Source organism: Mastigoproctus giganteus, chromosome 12 (genome assembly GCF_048544385.1).
Source record: "Mastigoproctus giganteus isolate SK-2022 chromosome 12, ASM4854438v1, whole genome shotgun sequence".
Classification (NCBI taxonomy): Eukaryota; Metazoa; Arthropoda; class Arachnida; order Uropygi; family Thelyphonidae; genus Mastigoproctus; species Mastigoproctus giganteus.
The window spans coordinates 164,403,761-164,420,021 of NC_143586.1; the positions used below are offsets into that span (position 1 = coordinate 164,403,761).

Below are 16,261 nucleotides of genomic sequence, written 5' to 3' on the forward strand. Positions count from 1 at the left end.
TATATAATCTTGCTACCTCAACTCTGCCAGATAGTGACTGGAGCGAGTCTGAGTAGTGTGTATGCTGGGGAGCATTGTTGAGGCTACGTTATGTAAAGGCTCTGGGTATATTCTTACCATGTGTACACCATATCCAAAAATTTCATTACTTCACACAGTATGTGTGAAGTCTCCCCCCCCCCCCAACTTTTTCTTACTATTGAATACACCATGAATTGTCAAACTAATAGAGTAAGCTTATCTGCAGAAAGATCTAAACCTCCCAAAACACTTTCCACTTGAAGTATGCCAAGTGCCATGTGCTTTTTCTGGCAGAATCTCAGTTATCAGTTGATTCAACTACTGCTCATCTCAGTTGTCCAAATTATTTACTGTATGATTCCTTTTGCCTCAAAGGTGGTATTTGTGCATATGTCCGTTCCGACATTCTCTGTCAGAGACTTGGTAATTTGGAATCTTCTCTGGCTTAAAATCTCTCTACCTCATTCTGTCAAATTCATCTATTGTCTCTACCATTCTCCCAACTCCACTAATCACTTGCAGCTCTTTGACTTCCTCTCTTTGTAACTTGACTTTCTGCAGTGAGGTAATTTTCCTTGGTGATTTTAATGTTCATAACTCCAGCTGGCTTCCGTTTTCCAGTCACACTGACCCAACTTGTCGAGGTGCTGAGGCTTTTGCAATTGCAAATTACCTTGCACAGATTGTTCATTTACCTACAAGAATACTGGACAATCCTAATCATACAGCCAACATGCTTGATCTTTTTCTCACAAACAACCCTTCTAAGTACACAATCGAAGTGAGTGGTCCTTTAGGCACCTCAGATCACATCTTGGTGATTGTCTCTTCTCCAATGGAGCCTTTATCTCATGGCTATTCACGACCTCATGTTTTGTCATTACAAGAATGCAAAATGGGATGACTTGCATGGTTTCTTTTCTTCTTTTCCTTGGTCGGATTACTGTTTAAAAACCTCTGATATCAACGTTTGCTCAGATCGTGTCAGTGAAATTATTCTTGTAGCAATGGAATCCTTTATCCCACACTCCACTTTAAAATCTCGTCCTTTATCTAAACCTTTTTTTCCAATAAATGTGCTAAGGCTGTTCAAGGGAAGAATGTTGCATATCACAATTGGCTTGTTTCCAATTCTTCAGTTTCATTTTCTGCCTACACCAAAGCTCACAACAATTGTAAAGCAGTTATTAATCAGTCCAAACTAGATTTTGAACAGGCTAAGAGTAGAAAACTTGCTTCTTGCCCTAATGGTAGCCGAACATACTGGTTTCTAGCCAAAGCTATTGGCCACAACTTTTGCCCATCTTTGCTCCCACCTCTGTCAAAACTAGATGGTTCTTTTGTCACTTCAGACAAGGATAAAGCTGACCTGCTAGCATCCCATTTTTCTTCCAACTCATGTATTAATGATCTTGGTAAAACAATTCCCAACATGCTCCATGCAATGCCTCCTGTGCTATTTCGTCAAAAGGACATCAGAAGGATTTTGACAAATCTTGATGCTAAGAAAGCTCCAGGTCCTGAAGGTATTTCTCCACTTGTTCTCCAAACCTGTGCATCTGAACTTACTCCTGTTCTTTGCCGCCTCTTTTCACTTTCTTATTCCAAAGGTGTTTTTCCTTTTGCTTGGAAATTTGCCCATATCCAGCCAGTTCCTGAAAAGGGTGACAAATCCTTCCCATCCAATTATCGTCCCATTTCAATTACTTCTACTCTTTCTAAAGTAATGGAGAAATCAATTAACGCCAACTCTTAAACTACCTAGAAATTTTCCGTCTGATCAACTATTGCTAGTATGGATTCCGTCAGTGTCAATCCACTGGGGATATTCTGGCTTATGTTACCCACTTATGGATAAATTCAATGGAAAAGTTTGGTGAAACACAAGTAGCTGCTCTTGACATCTCAAAAGCTTTCGATCGTGTTCGGCATAAAGGTCTTCTAAACAAGCTTCAATCTTATGGTTTGCCAACTTGTTTTATGCAATTGGTTATCCAGTTTACTCTCTGATTGCTCACTGAGGATGATGGTACATGGCTGTCTTCTCCACTAATGCTGGTATTCCCCAAGGTTCAGGTCCACTCTTTTTCTCTTATATATTAATGACCTTCTTCCATTGACTGGAAATCCTATCCATAGTTTTGCCCAAGATAGCACATTGCATTCCACTTTCCAGTTCAAGAAACCTTGCTCTACTTAAACAGCTTCAACTTCTTGAATATCTGCTACCAATTCCTTAAATGCCAATCTCCAGGTAATTCTCCAGTGGAGCAAAGACAACTTAGTTGATTTCAATCCTTCTAAAACTCAGTCTTGTCTTATACCTCGCAAAAAGGATTCTTCTGCTCCTATTCTTATCTTTGGTGACACTCCAATTTCTAGTCAAGATGATATATCTCTTTTGGGGATTACCTTGACTTCTAATCTCTCTTGGCACAAGCACATTACAAATATTGCTTCCTCTGCATCTAAAAAACTTAGTTTTCTCTTTTGCTCTCGGCGTTACTTTTCTTCCAAACAGCTGTTCTCTGTATAAATCGCTAATCCACCCTACCATGAAATATTTATTGTTCCCACATCTGGGGCAGTGTCATGGGCACTGTTCTTCTGAATTGGCTTCTATAATTCCCACTCTCTTTTTCAAAATAGTTCGAACACGTGCCGCTGCCAACCAACATCCATTTGCTGTCCAGCTTCAAATCACAGACCCAACTTTTCGTCTTCCTCGTTTATTCATTCAACTGCCGTTTTCTGGAACAACCTTCCTTCATACGTATTTCCTGAAAATTACAGTCTACAGAATTTAATCTAATGTCAACAGATATCCTTTTTTTTTTTCGTCTTCTCAACCTCCAACCCAAGCTGGTACTAAGTACTATAGGTTCTAATACCTGTCGTGTTTGGAGTTTTCATAAAAAAAAAAAAAATTTCCACTTAACCGAAACCATATGCCCTAATAGCTTAAGCCTTATATTCCACTTGGCCTAAAAGCATGTATTCTATGTCTTACTTGCTCTAATTGCATGGCCTATATCCTATTTGCCCTATTCCCACATTTCCAGTGTGTAACTATATTCTATTTTTTTCAGTGATAAAAAAAAAAAATGGACCTGAAAAACATAATGAAGAAAATAAACAAAAATAACAGCAAAATAAAAATACAGAAATAAAAAAGTTGTTTTGTTAATAAACAATTTATTTTTCTTTATGTATAAATGTTTTATATATAAAATAAAGAAATGAACATAAGTTTAAAATGCAAATTATTAAAGTTTAAATTATACTAATTATTTAGTGGAAGAAAGTAACCAACTGCTTTCACGAAAGTATGTAAATCGATGTTCCCGTTTTGTCTATCTTCTGTTAATTTCATTAAGTTCTTATTAATGTCCTCATATTTATGGTTTTTACAAGGTGGAAGATTTCCAACATTTACTAATCTTAGTATACTCTTAAGGTTGGCTTGTTGTTTTTTTAAATGGGTAATCACCTTTCCTATATTAACATGATGGTGCCCCCAAAGATTTATTTAAGACATAATGCCATTGTTCCGTATGATTTATTGTCCTAGGACAAAAAGTAGCATGCTGATTCAACAATGATGGCGGAAAGCGAGGTCTATTCCAATAAGCTCTTCACACTTTTCATATGAAGGATGTTTTGGTGGTGGAAGTTCTTGAATGATTCTTTTCAAGCATCCTATAGTTCATCTAATGACATCTAAATCCATTGCCTTCACTAACTTTCTGACAGTTTGTTCCTCGATTTATGTCAATTGTTGTACCAAATGTTATAAATGTTGTACTTTTCGCCAAATTGCTTGACCAAAATGAAATAAATAGCCCTTAATATCAGCATCAGAAAGTGTTTCTTCTGTGGATTTGATGATAGCACTTTCGTAATCTGTTTGCATCTCTGTCAAAACCAGATAACTCAGTCCTGTCATATCTTTCAAAAAGAATTATTCTGCTCCTATGCTTATCTTCAATGACACTGATTTCTAGGTAAGATCATATATATGTCTATTGGAGATTACCCTGACTTCTTATCTCTCTTGTGCATAAGCACATTACAAACATTTCTTCCTCTGCATGTAAAAAACTGTTTTCTCTTTCGCTCTTACCTTTAATTTTTTCCAAACAGCTGTTCACTCTGTACAAATTGCAAATCTGCCTTTCCATCGAATATTGTTTCCACATCTGGGGTGGTGCCCCCAAAACCTCTCTTAAGCTTCTAGATTCCATTGAAAAGAGGGCAGTTAGGTTAATTAATGACTCATCACTAACAGAGGCTCTCCACTCTGTCTCATAGATGTTTTGTTTCTGCTGAATGTTTTTTTTCTATGGCTACTTCTAAGGGCACTGTTCTTCTAAATTGGCATCTAATTCTCCATATCTCTCTTCCAAAGCAGTCTGAACACTTGCTGCAACCAGTCAACATCCTTTTACTATCCAACTTCAAACTCACAGAACCAACTTTTCTTCTTTCTTAACAATGGCTGCTGTTTTTTTTATATATATATATGAGGGGGGGGTATCAAAAAGGTCGTACCCTGACCTAGATAAAACATCAGTAGGAAAATGTTAGTTATTGAATATGTAGAAAACTTATATTAAAAACAACATGTGAAATTTCATACCCGTGGGTGATTGTACACCAGAGGTGGAGCCCGGAATCTGAGGAAGGATGCTATGGTTGACAAAGTGGAGTATCAAGCAGTGATCAAGTCCCTGCATTTGCAGGGCAAGAAAGCTCAGGAAATTGACAAAGAAATGAAAGCTGTGTATGGGCAGAATTATCCATCCTATGGCACTATAAAAAAGTGGAAACAGGAGTTCCAGTGCTCTGTTGTACAAGTGTCTTTGATGAGCCAAGAGAAGTAATGCCATCAACATCCACAGACAGTAAGACGGTTGCAAAGGTTGAGCAGCTGGTGCTCAGTGACAGACGTGTGACAATTCATTTCATTTCATTGCAAATGCAGTGGGAATTAGTTATGGGACTGCCCACAGCATTTTACATGACCATCTGCACGACGGGTTCCAAGATTGCTGATGCCTTTGCAGAATCAATGTTGAATGCAATGTTCTAGCCAACTTGATGTATGCCAACTGTTGTACCAAATGTTATAAATGTATAACATTTGGTACAACAATAATAAATTTGTAAAATGGTAAAATAAATTTGTGTAATGCAGATGTTGAAAACTTTTTTGAATGGTTGTTGACAAATGGCGAATGCTGGGTGTACCAGTATGATCCAGAGACTAAAGACATCAAAGCAGTGGAGGGAGGTTGTCTCATCAATGAAGTGGAATTGTGGTTTCAGGCAAAAAGTACAGACTTCTATGATTGAGGCATTAAACAATTGATTCATAGATGAGAGAAATGTGTTACTATACATCGAGAGTACATAGAAAAGGATTAAAGTTCCTGTGAAGTTTCACCTTTCTAGGGCTATTATTTCTAGGTAAGGGTAGTTTTGCTTTCTTGCATAATCTTGCAAGTACTAATTTTGTTTTAAAATAAATGTGCAAAATATTACGGTTCAGTTAATACTTTAAAATTGTGAAGTATTCTCTTGTTTGTTTAGAAATGGAAGGTATTGCTTTAGAAGTGCACCACCACTGTTTAGAATGCATAAAAATTGGGAAATGCACAGTTCGTCCTCAGCTTGGTCAAAGTTGTGCAGTTGTTTATTGTGATTTAGACTGTGGAGCCAGGTTTCACTACTGCAAGAAAGAGGAACACAAACTACTCTGCTGTAATGAGGTGGTAAGCATTTTGTGTTTATTGAAATAATAATGGCAAGAACAAGTTAACTATTCATAATGTTAACACTGTTTAACAAAAGTGTCCTCTCAGTCTACTATTTAAAGTTGGGGCACTGCTGTAAAAATGCCAGCTGTGCAATCAAATATGAATTTCTTTTTTAGTGTAACATTTCAAAAATCCAAAATTATCGGAAATCCAGCACTTTTTGAATATTTCTCCGAGAATAGCCAGTTATACAAGGACAGAGAGGAAAAGGCTGACTTTACTTATTTAAAAAAAAAAAAAAAGCAGCACAAACAGGTGCTGGATTTATGCATTTTGAAATTATTAAAATGTTTCAATATTAATTTCAACACCAATTTTTTTTCTGTTTTATATATTTCTTTTACCATGCATCATTTCTACTATGTATTTGCAACATATTTTTCACAAAAGAAAGATCCAGCACCAGTTCGCAGGCATTTTAGTTTTTTAGGTGATTTCATTGTCGAAATTATATCCCATTGCTTTTACTATATATTAAGAAATACTAGATATTTAAGTAATCTACAATTATCAAATTGAAATACTGGATAATCACAACATATACTGGAGGTGGGATTCAAACCTGCAACCTCTATTCCTTAGGCAAGCATACTGTCCTCCAGACCAAATCAGCAACATGGGTTCGTATCGTGGCTTAATGGTGGCAGTTGCTCTGTAGAGGTTATAGGGATGAAAGCTACTGTATTTTTAATAAAAATATTCAGTTTTAATTTCCTGAAATATTTTTATTATTTAGTTAGCAAAAAGTATACTTATTTATATGCAATTAAAAGCTCTCCACAAATTTATATTGGTAAAATTAAGACTTTGCTTCTGATCATGTCACTATTAAATTATGCTATCAGCTTACCTTAGATTTCAGAGTATAGAATATGTACATAATGCAACTTACTCCTGAATAGGTTATATGTATAATTAAAAAAAAAAAAAAAAATCCTCATAAATCTGGCATCCTCAAGGCATAGCACAAGCTAAATTTTCAAAAATACGGCATGTGCTGTGTCCTGAAATGGCAGATTCATGTGGTTCTTGTATTTTATTTTAAAATCTTAACAAAATTTATTTAAGTGCTAAATATAATTTACCAATTGAAAACCAGTATAATGTATTGCTGTAAATTGATGAATTAATGCATAATAAATCATTTGTCTTATTAATGAATCAAGAAGAATATTTTTATTATTGTTTTTGCAAGCACAACACCTTATGTGTTCATTATTATTACAGAAGTTTTCACAGTGCCTTGCAGTAAATCCATCACAGCCAATGGTTAGGAGTTTAATGAATAGGAATAAAATAAATAATAGGTGAATTGAGATTAATACCTTGCTTTGTTGATCTGAATCACATGATTACCCCTGCACAGTGCAGCAAACAAGTAATGAGACTGAACTAAAAAAAAAAAAAAAAAATCTAACTTGAGTAAATCTTCAGGAGAGAGCACTAGAGAAGCATAGATGTGTAACCATGACAGTCCACCAACTCAAAGCAGTTGCCCTTAAGTTGCTTTTTTCGTTTGGATCATCTTTGTGCATTGTGTGAGTAATGTCACTATCAGAAACCAAAGAATTGAAAGATGGAACATAAAGTTTTGTGCCAAGCTGGGGAAAACTGAAACACGTGAAGCGTTGAAACCAACTTATGGGGATGAGGTTCTGTCCCAAGCACAAACATTTTTATGGTTTAAGCATTTTAAAGAGGGCAAAGAGGATGTAGTAGATCTCAAAGTGGATGAACAAAAACAGCCTTGAATTGGTAGACAAAATGCAGTTTACTAGCAAAGGATTACCAATTGAATGAGAATGCTAGCAAGTGAGATAAATGTGATTAAGGAATCAATAAGGTTCATAATGTCCAAGATTTGGGAAAAAGAAAATTTGCATGGAGTTTGTTCCACACTGTTTGTGTGATGAGATAAAACTCAGATTTTGGATTCTTGCAAAGATTTTATTCAAATGGCTGATAATGAACCCGGTTTCCTGAATAGCATTATTACTGGAGTTGATACTTTCAGTATGATCCTGAGAACAAAAGACAAAGTGCAGATTGGCACATAGCTTGCCAAGACCAAAAAGGTTTGATTCCAGAAATCACTTATCAAAACTATGTTGATCGCATTATTCGATAAAAATTCGTTGCAGAAGGGAAGAACATGGCAGCAATAGTTTATCTGCTATATACAGTAAGAATGCTTTAAAAATATAAATTTGTTTGGAGGCAAGAAACTGTGAATGGTGTATTCTCATGATCATTTACTCTGCGAACATTGAAATATAAATCTCTTGTTACACAGTATTGGCAGTATTGTATTAGAATACTATTGTCATTTGAAATTCTGTATAATAGTCAGAGCAACTCATGGTAAGCAGGTTTTATGTTGCTTCATATAGTGATATATATTACTTAAGATGTGTCACTCTGAATTTTTGGGTTGATGAGAGGCTTTAATAACTTCAAAAAATTAGATATGGTGCATTTCCATTAGGACTCTGCTGGTTGGCAATATTGATTTTTGAATTGAGTTTGTATTGCTGTATCATTTAGTTGAAGTAAAAGTATTTCCTGCTACAAGTAGAACATTTAAAATTCAGCTGTACAAAACCTGGACATTTTTAACATTAGGGACCCTCTTTCCCCCCTTCATTCTTTGGTAGCATGAAACTGTTGAGTAGTGATGTTATGTGGCTAACTAGTTCTGATCAATTACATGTAAGTTAAATAATATCATAAAGTTCTTTTTGAAAATTCATTTGACAGCTTGCTTTCTCCCCTACTTTGAACATACTTTTAACTGTTGAAAGTACAGCAGACTCTCGATTTACCGGGATCGGATTAACCGGGACACTTCAAGACTCCAAATTAAAAAAATAATAATAAAATAAAATAAAATTCAAGTAATGACTGGAATACAGTAGTTATAAACAGATGTTTTGCAAGTTGGAAATAAGCGACAAGAAGCGGCATTATAAGTCGTCATTGGAAGATTAGTGTACCCATTATCTTGCAACCCTGCTGTCTTCACACCCGCCACTCAAAAAAAAAAAAAAAAAAAAAGAAAAAGAGAACAAATGTTTAGTTTGTTTTAGTGCGTCATGTTGATTGTTGTGTCTCGTTATGTCAGGGATGTTGAAATTTTTTTTATAGTAAATATGTATATATATATTTTTTTGTTTTAGAAATTGCGAAAATGATGGGTAAATGCAAAAGAGTTGCGCTTTCAGTTAAACAAAAACTTGAAATTATTCAAAAGTTTGAAAACGGTGCATTCATTAAATCTTTAATGAACCATTATAATGTTGGTGACCAAACTATACGCAACATTGTAAAAAATAAAGGGAAGCTATTTGATTTAAAATCAACATTGCAAAAAAGCATCATATTGGATAGGTGAGTAGTACGTGGTAAATTTTTTATCTATCGCCATATTTTTTACATAGATTGCTGAACATTTTTCGATACAGTAAGTCTCCAACTTATGCAACTAGGTAAATTTTTTTCACTATTTTTTTTTAGGATTGTAAAATTTAAAAAAAAAAATAATAATAAACAATCAATAACGACGAACACAGCATGCACAAATTGCACAAGTGAGGTACGGAGTAACAAGCAAAAAAATAGAAAAGAAGAGAAGATTCTTACAATTTATTTAAGATTTTTTTTTTTTTTTCATATGATTGAAGATTTCAGTGAAGGGGACACACACATTTCACCATAATAACGTAAAAACCCACAATTCCAGCTATCGGTATTTTCACAAATGCAATAAATTTACTATCCGTTTATAATTAGATGCAAATTATAATTAGAAACAAATAACACGGAAAGTGCAATTTGTTTTTATTGTTTTATGGTAGTGACCTCCAGAAATGTGTTTTAGTAAAATGTGAGCTTGTGTGGGGTGATAATAGTGAGATTTCGCCTTAACCCTGTGAAGTTCTTTACAGAAAATTTCATTTTGACAGTTATCATGTTGCCGACTAAGAGAATAAGTGACAGCGGTACTAGTAAATCTACCAAGAAAAGGAAAGTGATCGATTTGGATTAGAAAATTAAACTAATAAGAATGTATGAAAATGGTGAAAGATTGACAAATAACGTGCTGAATTCAGATTTGCCAATAATAATATAGTAGCAATTTGTTATTAGTCATTCCTGAGTTACGTAAAACTCGACGAGGTAAGAAGTTATGTCTTAGCTTAGGTATGTCGAGGACTTCTGTATTTTTGGATTAGCCAGGAAATCAATTATCCAGGATCTGTTTTTTTACCACCTATCCCGGAGTCTACTGTATGTTGAATGTATAGGTACTTGTTCAAGAATTTTGAACTCCTGGGAACTGATAAGCTTCTGAAAAATTTTGCTGTTTTATTGACCTGATTAGCATATTAAATCATATTTTATAAATAGCTTTATAGTCCTAATCACGTTCATGAGTTTATTTTTAAATTTAGCTAGAGATTTTGTAAGTTACTGCTTAATATACATATAACCTTTGTATCACTGATTTGGCATGAATATCGTATTGTGTAACTTTGTATTGTATTGTATTGCATGGTAGGGAAATTCTAATTGTGGTAAATAGGTATCTCAAAAGATTGAATCATGTAGGTTGGCTCGATACACAATTTTATCAGTTATTATAGTTTATCTGCTATTAACTAATAATAGCAGATAACCTTTACAAGGGTAATGGTATAGTGTAAACTTGATATGTAAATTCCACGAAGTAATACATATAATGAAAACTTGATAATGTAATACATATTATTATTGCTTTGAAGTGTTATTACTTTAGTGTAATATTCTCAGTTAAATTGAATTTAGATGGAAATCATGCCCCAGAGGAGCAAAGCAAAGGGCTCAGAGTAGCAGGAATGTTGTGACATAGGGAGCAGATATCATCTTTTAAGGGATGGTGATTGCCCTCTGAATCACAGCCTTATGAAATGTACAACTTGTTTTCATGTTTGTGGATCCATCTGGAATGGGACATGATACAGCCAAGGGGAGATGTAGAGTGTGAGAATATTAGTCATCAACTCAGCATTGTGATCGATGTTTATGAGAGCTTGAAGAACAGGGTGGATGCCCTCAAAAGAATTAAGTTGGGTCATCGGGCCCATCAAGCTCTCAGCTGCCCACCTCAAAGCCAGAGCTTGTGCTTTCGCATCAGGCGACATAGCATTCAATTCTTAGGCATTTTGAAATTTTTTTCAAAAGTAGTTAATTTGAAATACATTTTGATGCTACTGGCCCTTATAGAATACCCATCCATAAAGTAATATATGTCCATCCTGCAGAATGTGGAATGAGAATGTTATATGTTGACAAATCACAGTTAACTCTTGATTTTACAGAGTAATGGGGAAAGGTGGTGTCCATTTTGCTGAATGTCCATTAAATCAAAAGTATTTTTTTCTAGACCGTTTGTACACCACACAACTGAACTGAAATTTAAATAGTTTTGTTACTCTGTATTAGAAACACTGAAATAGTCACACTGAAACTGCCATAAACATTATCTTGACTTTGTTTGTTCATCAAACAAAGTCAAGATAATTGGCATAGTTAGAAGATAATTTACCATGACCATAAATATGGTATTTTGGTGCCAATGAAATTTGTCATCCATTAAATTCTAAGTCTGTTAAATGGAAGGTTTGCTGTGTAATTTGGTTCTCACTGAAATGTCTCAGATTAACACACAGTAGTCTACTTAAAAACAATTTATGGATTTGCAATTGATCTAAAATGTGCAACAATAGTAGCAATAGTAATAATAGTGCAACAAAATAACACTATCTAAAAGATATGAAAAAATTCCAGGCTATTAGATTATTAAAATATATATGTGAAAAAAAAAAATAAACAGAAATGGTATTGCCATGTTTTTTTCTGTCAGAGCTCGACGATTACAACAAGGTTAAAGAATTCCAAACTAAAACAGGTCTACAGTGATATTTTTTTTTTTTTTTTTTTTTTTATCAGTTCATTGATTCTGATGTAATTGGAGGATAGTGATGAGACCATTTTGAAAGTGGTACGAAAACATTCCTTTGCTAAAATTCTGTTTTATTACCACAAAAGTAAAAGAGAATGGTGGATCAAGCAGTCCTCTTGCCTGTCATGCCCCTTAGACAGTCAATTTTATTACCTATTTGGATACAGTATTTTATTACATATGCACTGGTAAGTACAGTGCTTTTGATTATGCTAATTAGAAATGTAAAAATGAATTTCATGCTAGAGTGGTGATAGAGCAGGCTGATGAAGCATTGGGTTACTTGGTGTGCTGACTTAAAATTCAAATAACCCAACAGCTGGTTACATAGTGCTTTGAAGTATTTATTTTTTTTCTTTTTGTTTCACTCCATTCCCCCACCCACTTCACAGACAGATAAACTTTAAATGATGTCTAGAGAGCAAAGGGAAGATATTCTCCCAATTTTTTAATCAAAATTTTTGTGATTGATTCAAAGTTAATTACCTATTTTATGCACCCCTAGAGGTGACTAACCACTGATAAGTTGCTCAGTTTTGGTGATATTTATCAGTCAGTTGAAATTTATCAAATTATAATTATAAACTTTATGAAATAAAAATTTTTCTAGTTTTTCATGCATGAACTTCAACTAATCTTAAGGGATGGGTAATGTTTTTTCTCTAAAGTCTGAAGTTTTTTCATAAAATATCTTATCACACATAGGTTGTCAAATGTGTGCTTATTACTGTCAGAGCAACAACATTAAAGCAAATATAACAAAAAAATCATATATAGACTATTAACAGAATTGAACAAATTTCTTAAAAATGTATTACGGTAGGCCCCTGAATTTCCGGGAGAGACGGTAAAAATAAAATCCCTCCCAGATAAGCAATTCTCCGGTTAATCCATAAATATCTAAAAATGTTCAGCAAAATACCTAAAAAAATATGGCGATTATATAAAAAAATTAAACTTACCATGCTTTGAATAATTTAAAGTTTTTGTTCAATTGAAAACACAACTCTTTTGCATTTACCCATCGTTTTTGTGATTTCTAAACAAAAAAAAAATTTACTATTAAAAAAAATTTCAATATTCCTGACATTAAATAATGAAAAAAAATTTGTATTTTTGCGGTGCAGCGGAACACAAAAATCCGTGTGACACATTAAAACAAACTAAACATTTCTTCTTTCTATTGTTTTTTTGAGCAGAGGGTGCAAAGACATGGGTTGTGGAATAATAGGTACATTCATCTCCCAATCACAACTTATAATGCTGCTTCTACTAAAATTAAAATTACAGTTGCTCAGAGCGAAACGGATACAAAAATATAGATTGTAACAGGTTTAATAAAAGGAAATTACATATATTAGATTAGATACATAAAGCTTTCGGTTATCTAGTTAACCTTCTTCAGTTGATATGAAATGACAGTTAGAATGGAGGCGTGTACTACTGCCAATCTGGTACGTGAAGCGCGTGGCTAATTGTTTGAGGTTGAAGCCTGTGGTGATGTATGTGGACATGGCCAGCGCTTGTCAATGGACAGGATCGTTGCTTTGGTGATAGGGTGGACTTGACAACCACTGTTCCTGTTCACTGAGGCGTTTTTTGAGCCGTCTCCCAGTTTCCCCGAAGTAGCAGCTAGTGCAGTCACGGCAAGAGATGCGGTAGACCAATCCGCTTTGTAGTAGGGTGGGGACAGGTGTTTTCACTTTGGAGATGAAGGATCGTAATTTCTTGCCTGGGAGTTGCACGCACTTTATCCCATGTGATTTTAAGATTCTACAGACGCCTTTCTGAACACAAAAGAGCGATCCACTTAGCGGATGTGGAGCACTCAGCTATTGCCGAGCACGTCTGGGCAACCCACCATGACATTGACCCACACCACAATGTCGTGATTGTGGATAAGTCCTGCCATTATCTGTGCTGCGCCTGGTTGGAATCGTTAAACATCAAATGCTCCAATACCTCAGTGAACAGGAACAGTGGTTGTCAAGTCCACCCTATCACCAAAGCAACGATCCTGTCCATTGACAAGCGCTGGCCATGTCCACATACATCACCACAGGCTTCAACCTCAAACAATTAGCCACGCGCTTCACGTACCAGATTGGCAGTACACGCCTCCATTCTAACTGTCATTTCATATCAACTGAAGAAGGTTAACTAGATAACCGAAAGCTTTATGTATCTAATCTAATATATGTAATTTCCTTTTATTAAACCTGTTACAATCTATATTTTTGTATCCGGAGTGCATAGGCCTCTTTAATCAAATGCTGCTTCTGATAAATGAAAAAAATGTATTGTTGGTTCAACAGACTTTACATGCCTAATTAAATAGCCAACTAAATTTTTTTTCAGGCTTAGCCCTTAAACACCTCTTAAAAACTGTTCCTGTTTCTTAATTTCTTATTAGGTACCCTGTATTAATGTTACTTATGGATGTCCTGCCTGGATGCAGAGAAAATATCAGGGGAGTCACTTACAGAAGTGCCCTGCTAGTGCAGTTCATTGTACAATGGAATGGAATCGTTGGCCAATTCATTCTCATGACAGACGCTTAATCAAGCATAATCACCATCAGACTTTACATCATCATACTCAACTCGATGTAGCACTTGCTCTACGAGACCAGCGTATGCTCAAGCAGTGGTGGCTTGCACCTTGTAAAACAAGATCAAGTGTCACAAATAGCTTGACAAGAAAAATTGTAAGTAACTATTGAATCTTGAAAAGCATATTATTCTGAATTCATATTATTTTTCTGGATTCTTATTCTGTTAATTTGAATTTACATAATATATGCATAAAAAAGTTTTTATACCCTAATACAATCAAGACAAGAATGGTAGAGTTTTAGGTATACAAGGATAAAATAAAAATTTCTAAGGATTTTATTCTCTTGGAAAATCTTTGTATTTTCCAGTAAGTGTGCTCTATAGAAGTTCAGGTTCCATGTCAACAGATACCTTCTGCTTTCTCAGCTTTTAACCCATTCAGAGTACGTACCGTAGGCGTTTGGGGTTTTCATTAAAAAAAAAAAAAAAACTTGTTTTGATTTGATCAAAACTTCTAAATCTAATTTCCTGAGAATTTATTTAATTTCAGCTTTTATGTGTGATTTTCTTCAGTTTCCACTATTTTTTTACTGACAGTTACTTTAAACTGTTTGCAATTAGTTGGAAATGTAGATAATCGATGTCAGCATGTAATGGAAGATTTTGAGAAAATTTGTACATAAATAGACACATTATTGAGAGGCAACTCCTTGAAAAAAAACAAAGAAACAAAAAAAAAAAAACAGCTCACATACACTTCAAGAATCTACATTTTACCAATGGATCCTAGGGAGCAAGCTTATTGATGTAGTTGCTAGTGTTGTCTGCTGGTGAAATTTGGAGAGTTTTTTTTTTTTTTATTTATTATAAATTTTAGTAAAGGAATAGTTTTAGTTGTGTTAATCATTTAGCTTTATTTTGGTGTTTATTCAAATATTTATGGATTAATAATTTTTTCATTCAAGTTTGGTACACTGTTGACCAAGCTTTTCTCTGATGAAAGCATTGCTTGAGCATTTAGCCTTTCCTGATTCATAGTTCTTAAAAATGTTTTTATTCTTTTTAATGTCGATTGGCAGCGTGCAGGCTCTGAAGTAGTCATCGGAATGGTCAAAAGAATTTTTGAGTTTTGTAAGTTCACCAAGAACTTCAGCTAGATTATTTTCTGAGATAAATTTCACCAAGTCAGTTAATTTGCAGTAATTGTGTAGATCATGTCTGCTAAAGAAAACATGTAATTCTGTTAGAAATTTTTTTAGAATTTACATTGGCATTTTAAAAAAAAATTTTAAATGTCCATGTAAGAGGTAAGTTTCCCTCTGGGCATTTTCTTATGAAAAATAGCAAAGTTCTCCTTTTTAAACAATTTAGCAGCAATTAATTGCTTTGTAAAAGACTATCATGCACCCATGTAAAGACTTACATAGTCGCATATTTCCTTCACTTCAATCACGAGTGGTTCTGAAGGATTTTCACAGTACTTTGAATTCCTGATTTTAAAATGCGTATTGGCAACTGACCGACCAGGCATTTGACTCAACCACTGGGAGCAAAATGTGTAACTGTCTAGCAAACAGTTCTGTCTACAGTTGAATTTCAAAGTTGAAAACAATTTCGTGTTTTCATTTGTTTATTATTGAAATGGTTATTGAAAATAGTTCTTTGAAAAGCTTTAGGCTATGGTTGGGCCTGGATGGCAAGGGCTCTTTTTAATACTTGTATTAAATCACTTCCTAGTTCATTTCACAAATATACGCGGTCTCAATTCTAATTTTAACATTCCATTTCCACTTGCAGTCTGCCAAACCGAATCTACTTTTTCTGACAGAATCTCAGTTATCGGTTGATTCAATCACTGCTCATCT

The 16,261-nt window shown here is 34.5% G+C and overlaps 1 protein-coding gene across 2 annotated transcripts in view; it reads left to right on the forward strand.

The window, feature by feature from the left end:
- Positions 1-16,261, forward strand: part of LOC150077567 (F-box only protein 30-like) — an 87,018-nt gene that overhangs the window by 20,222 nt on the left and 50,535 nt on the right. For both annotated transcript variants that reach the window (XM_090386128.1, XM_090386129.1), the window contains exons 3-4: positions 5,614-5,795; positions 14,255-14,548. In XM_090386128.1, the coding sequence (XP_090242254.1) occupies positions 5,616-5,795; positions 14,255-14,548 (474 nt within the window). In that variant the 5' untranslated portion in view covers positions 5,614-5,615. The remainder of the gene's footprint in view (positions 1-5,613; positions 5,796-14,254; positions 14,549-16,261) is intronic.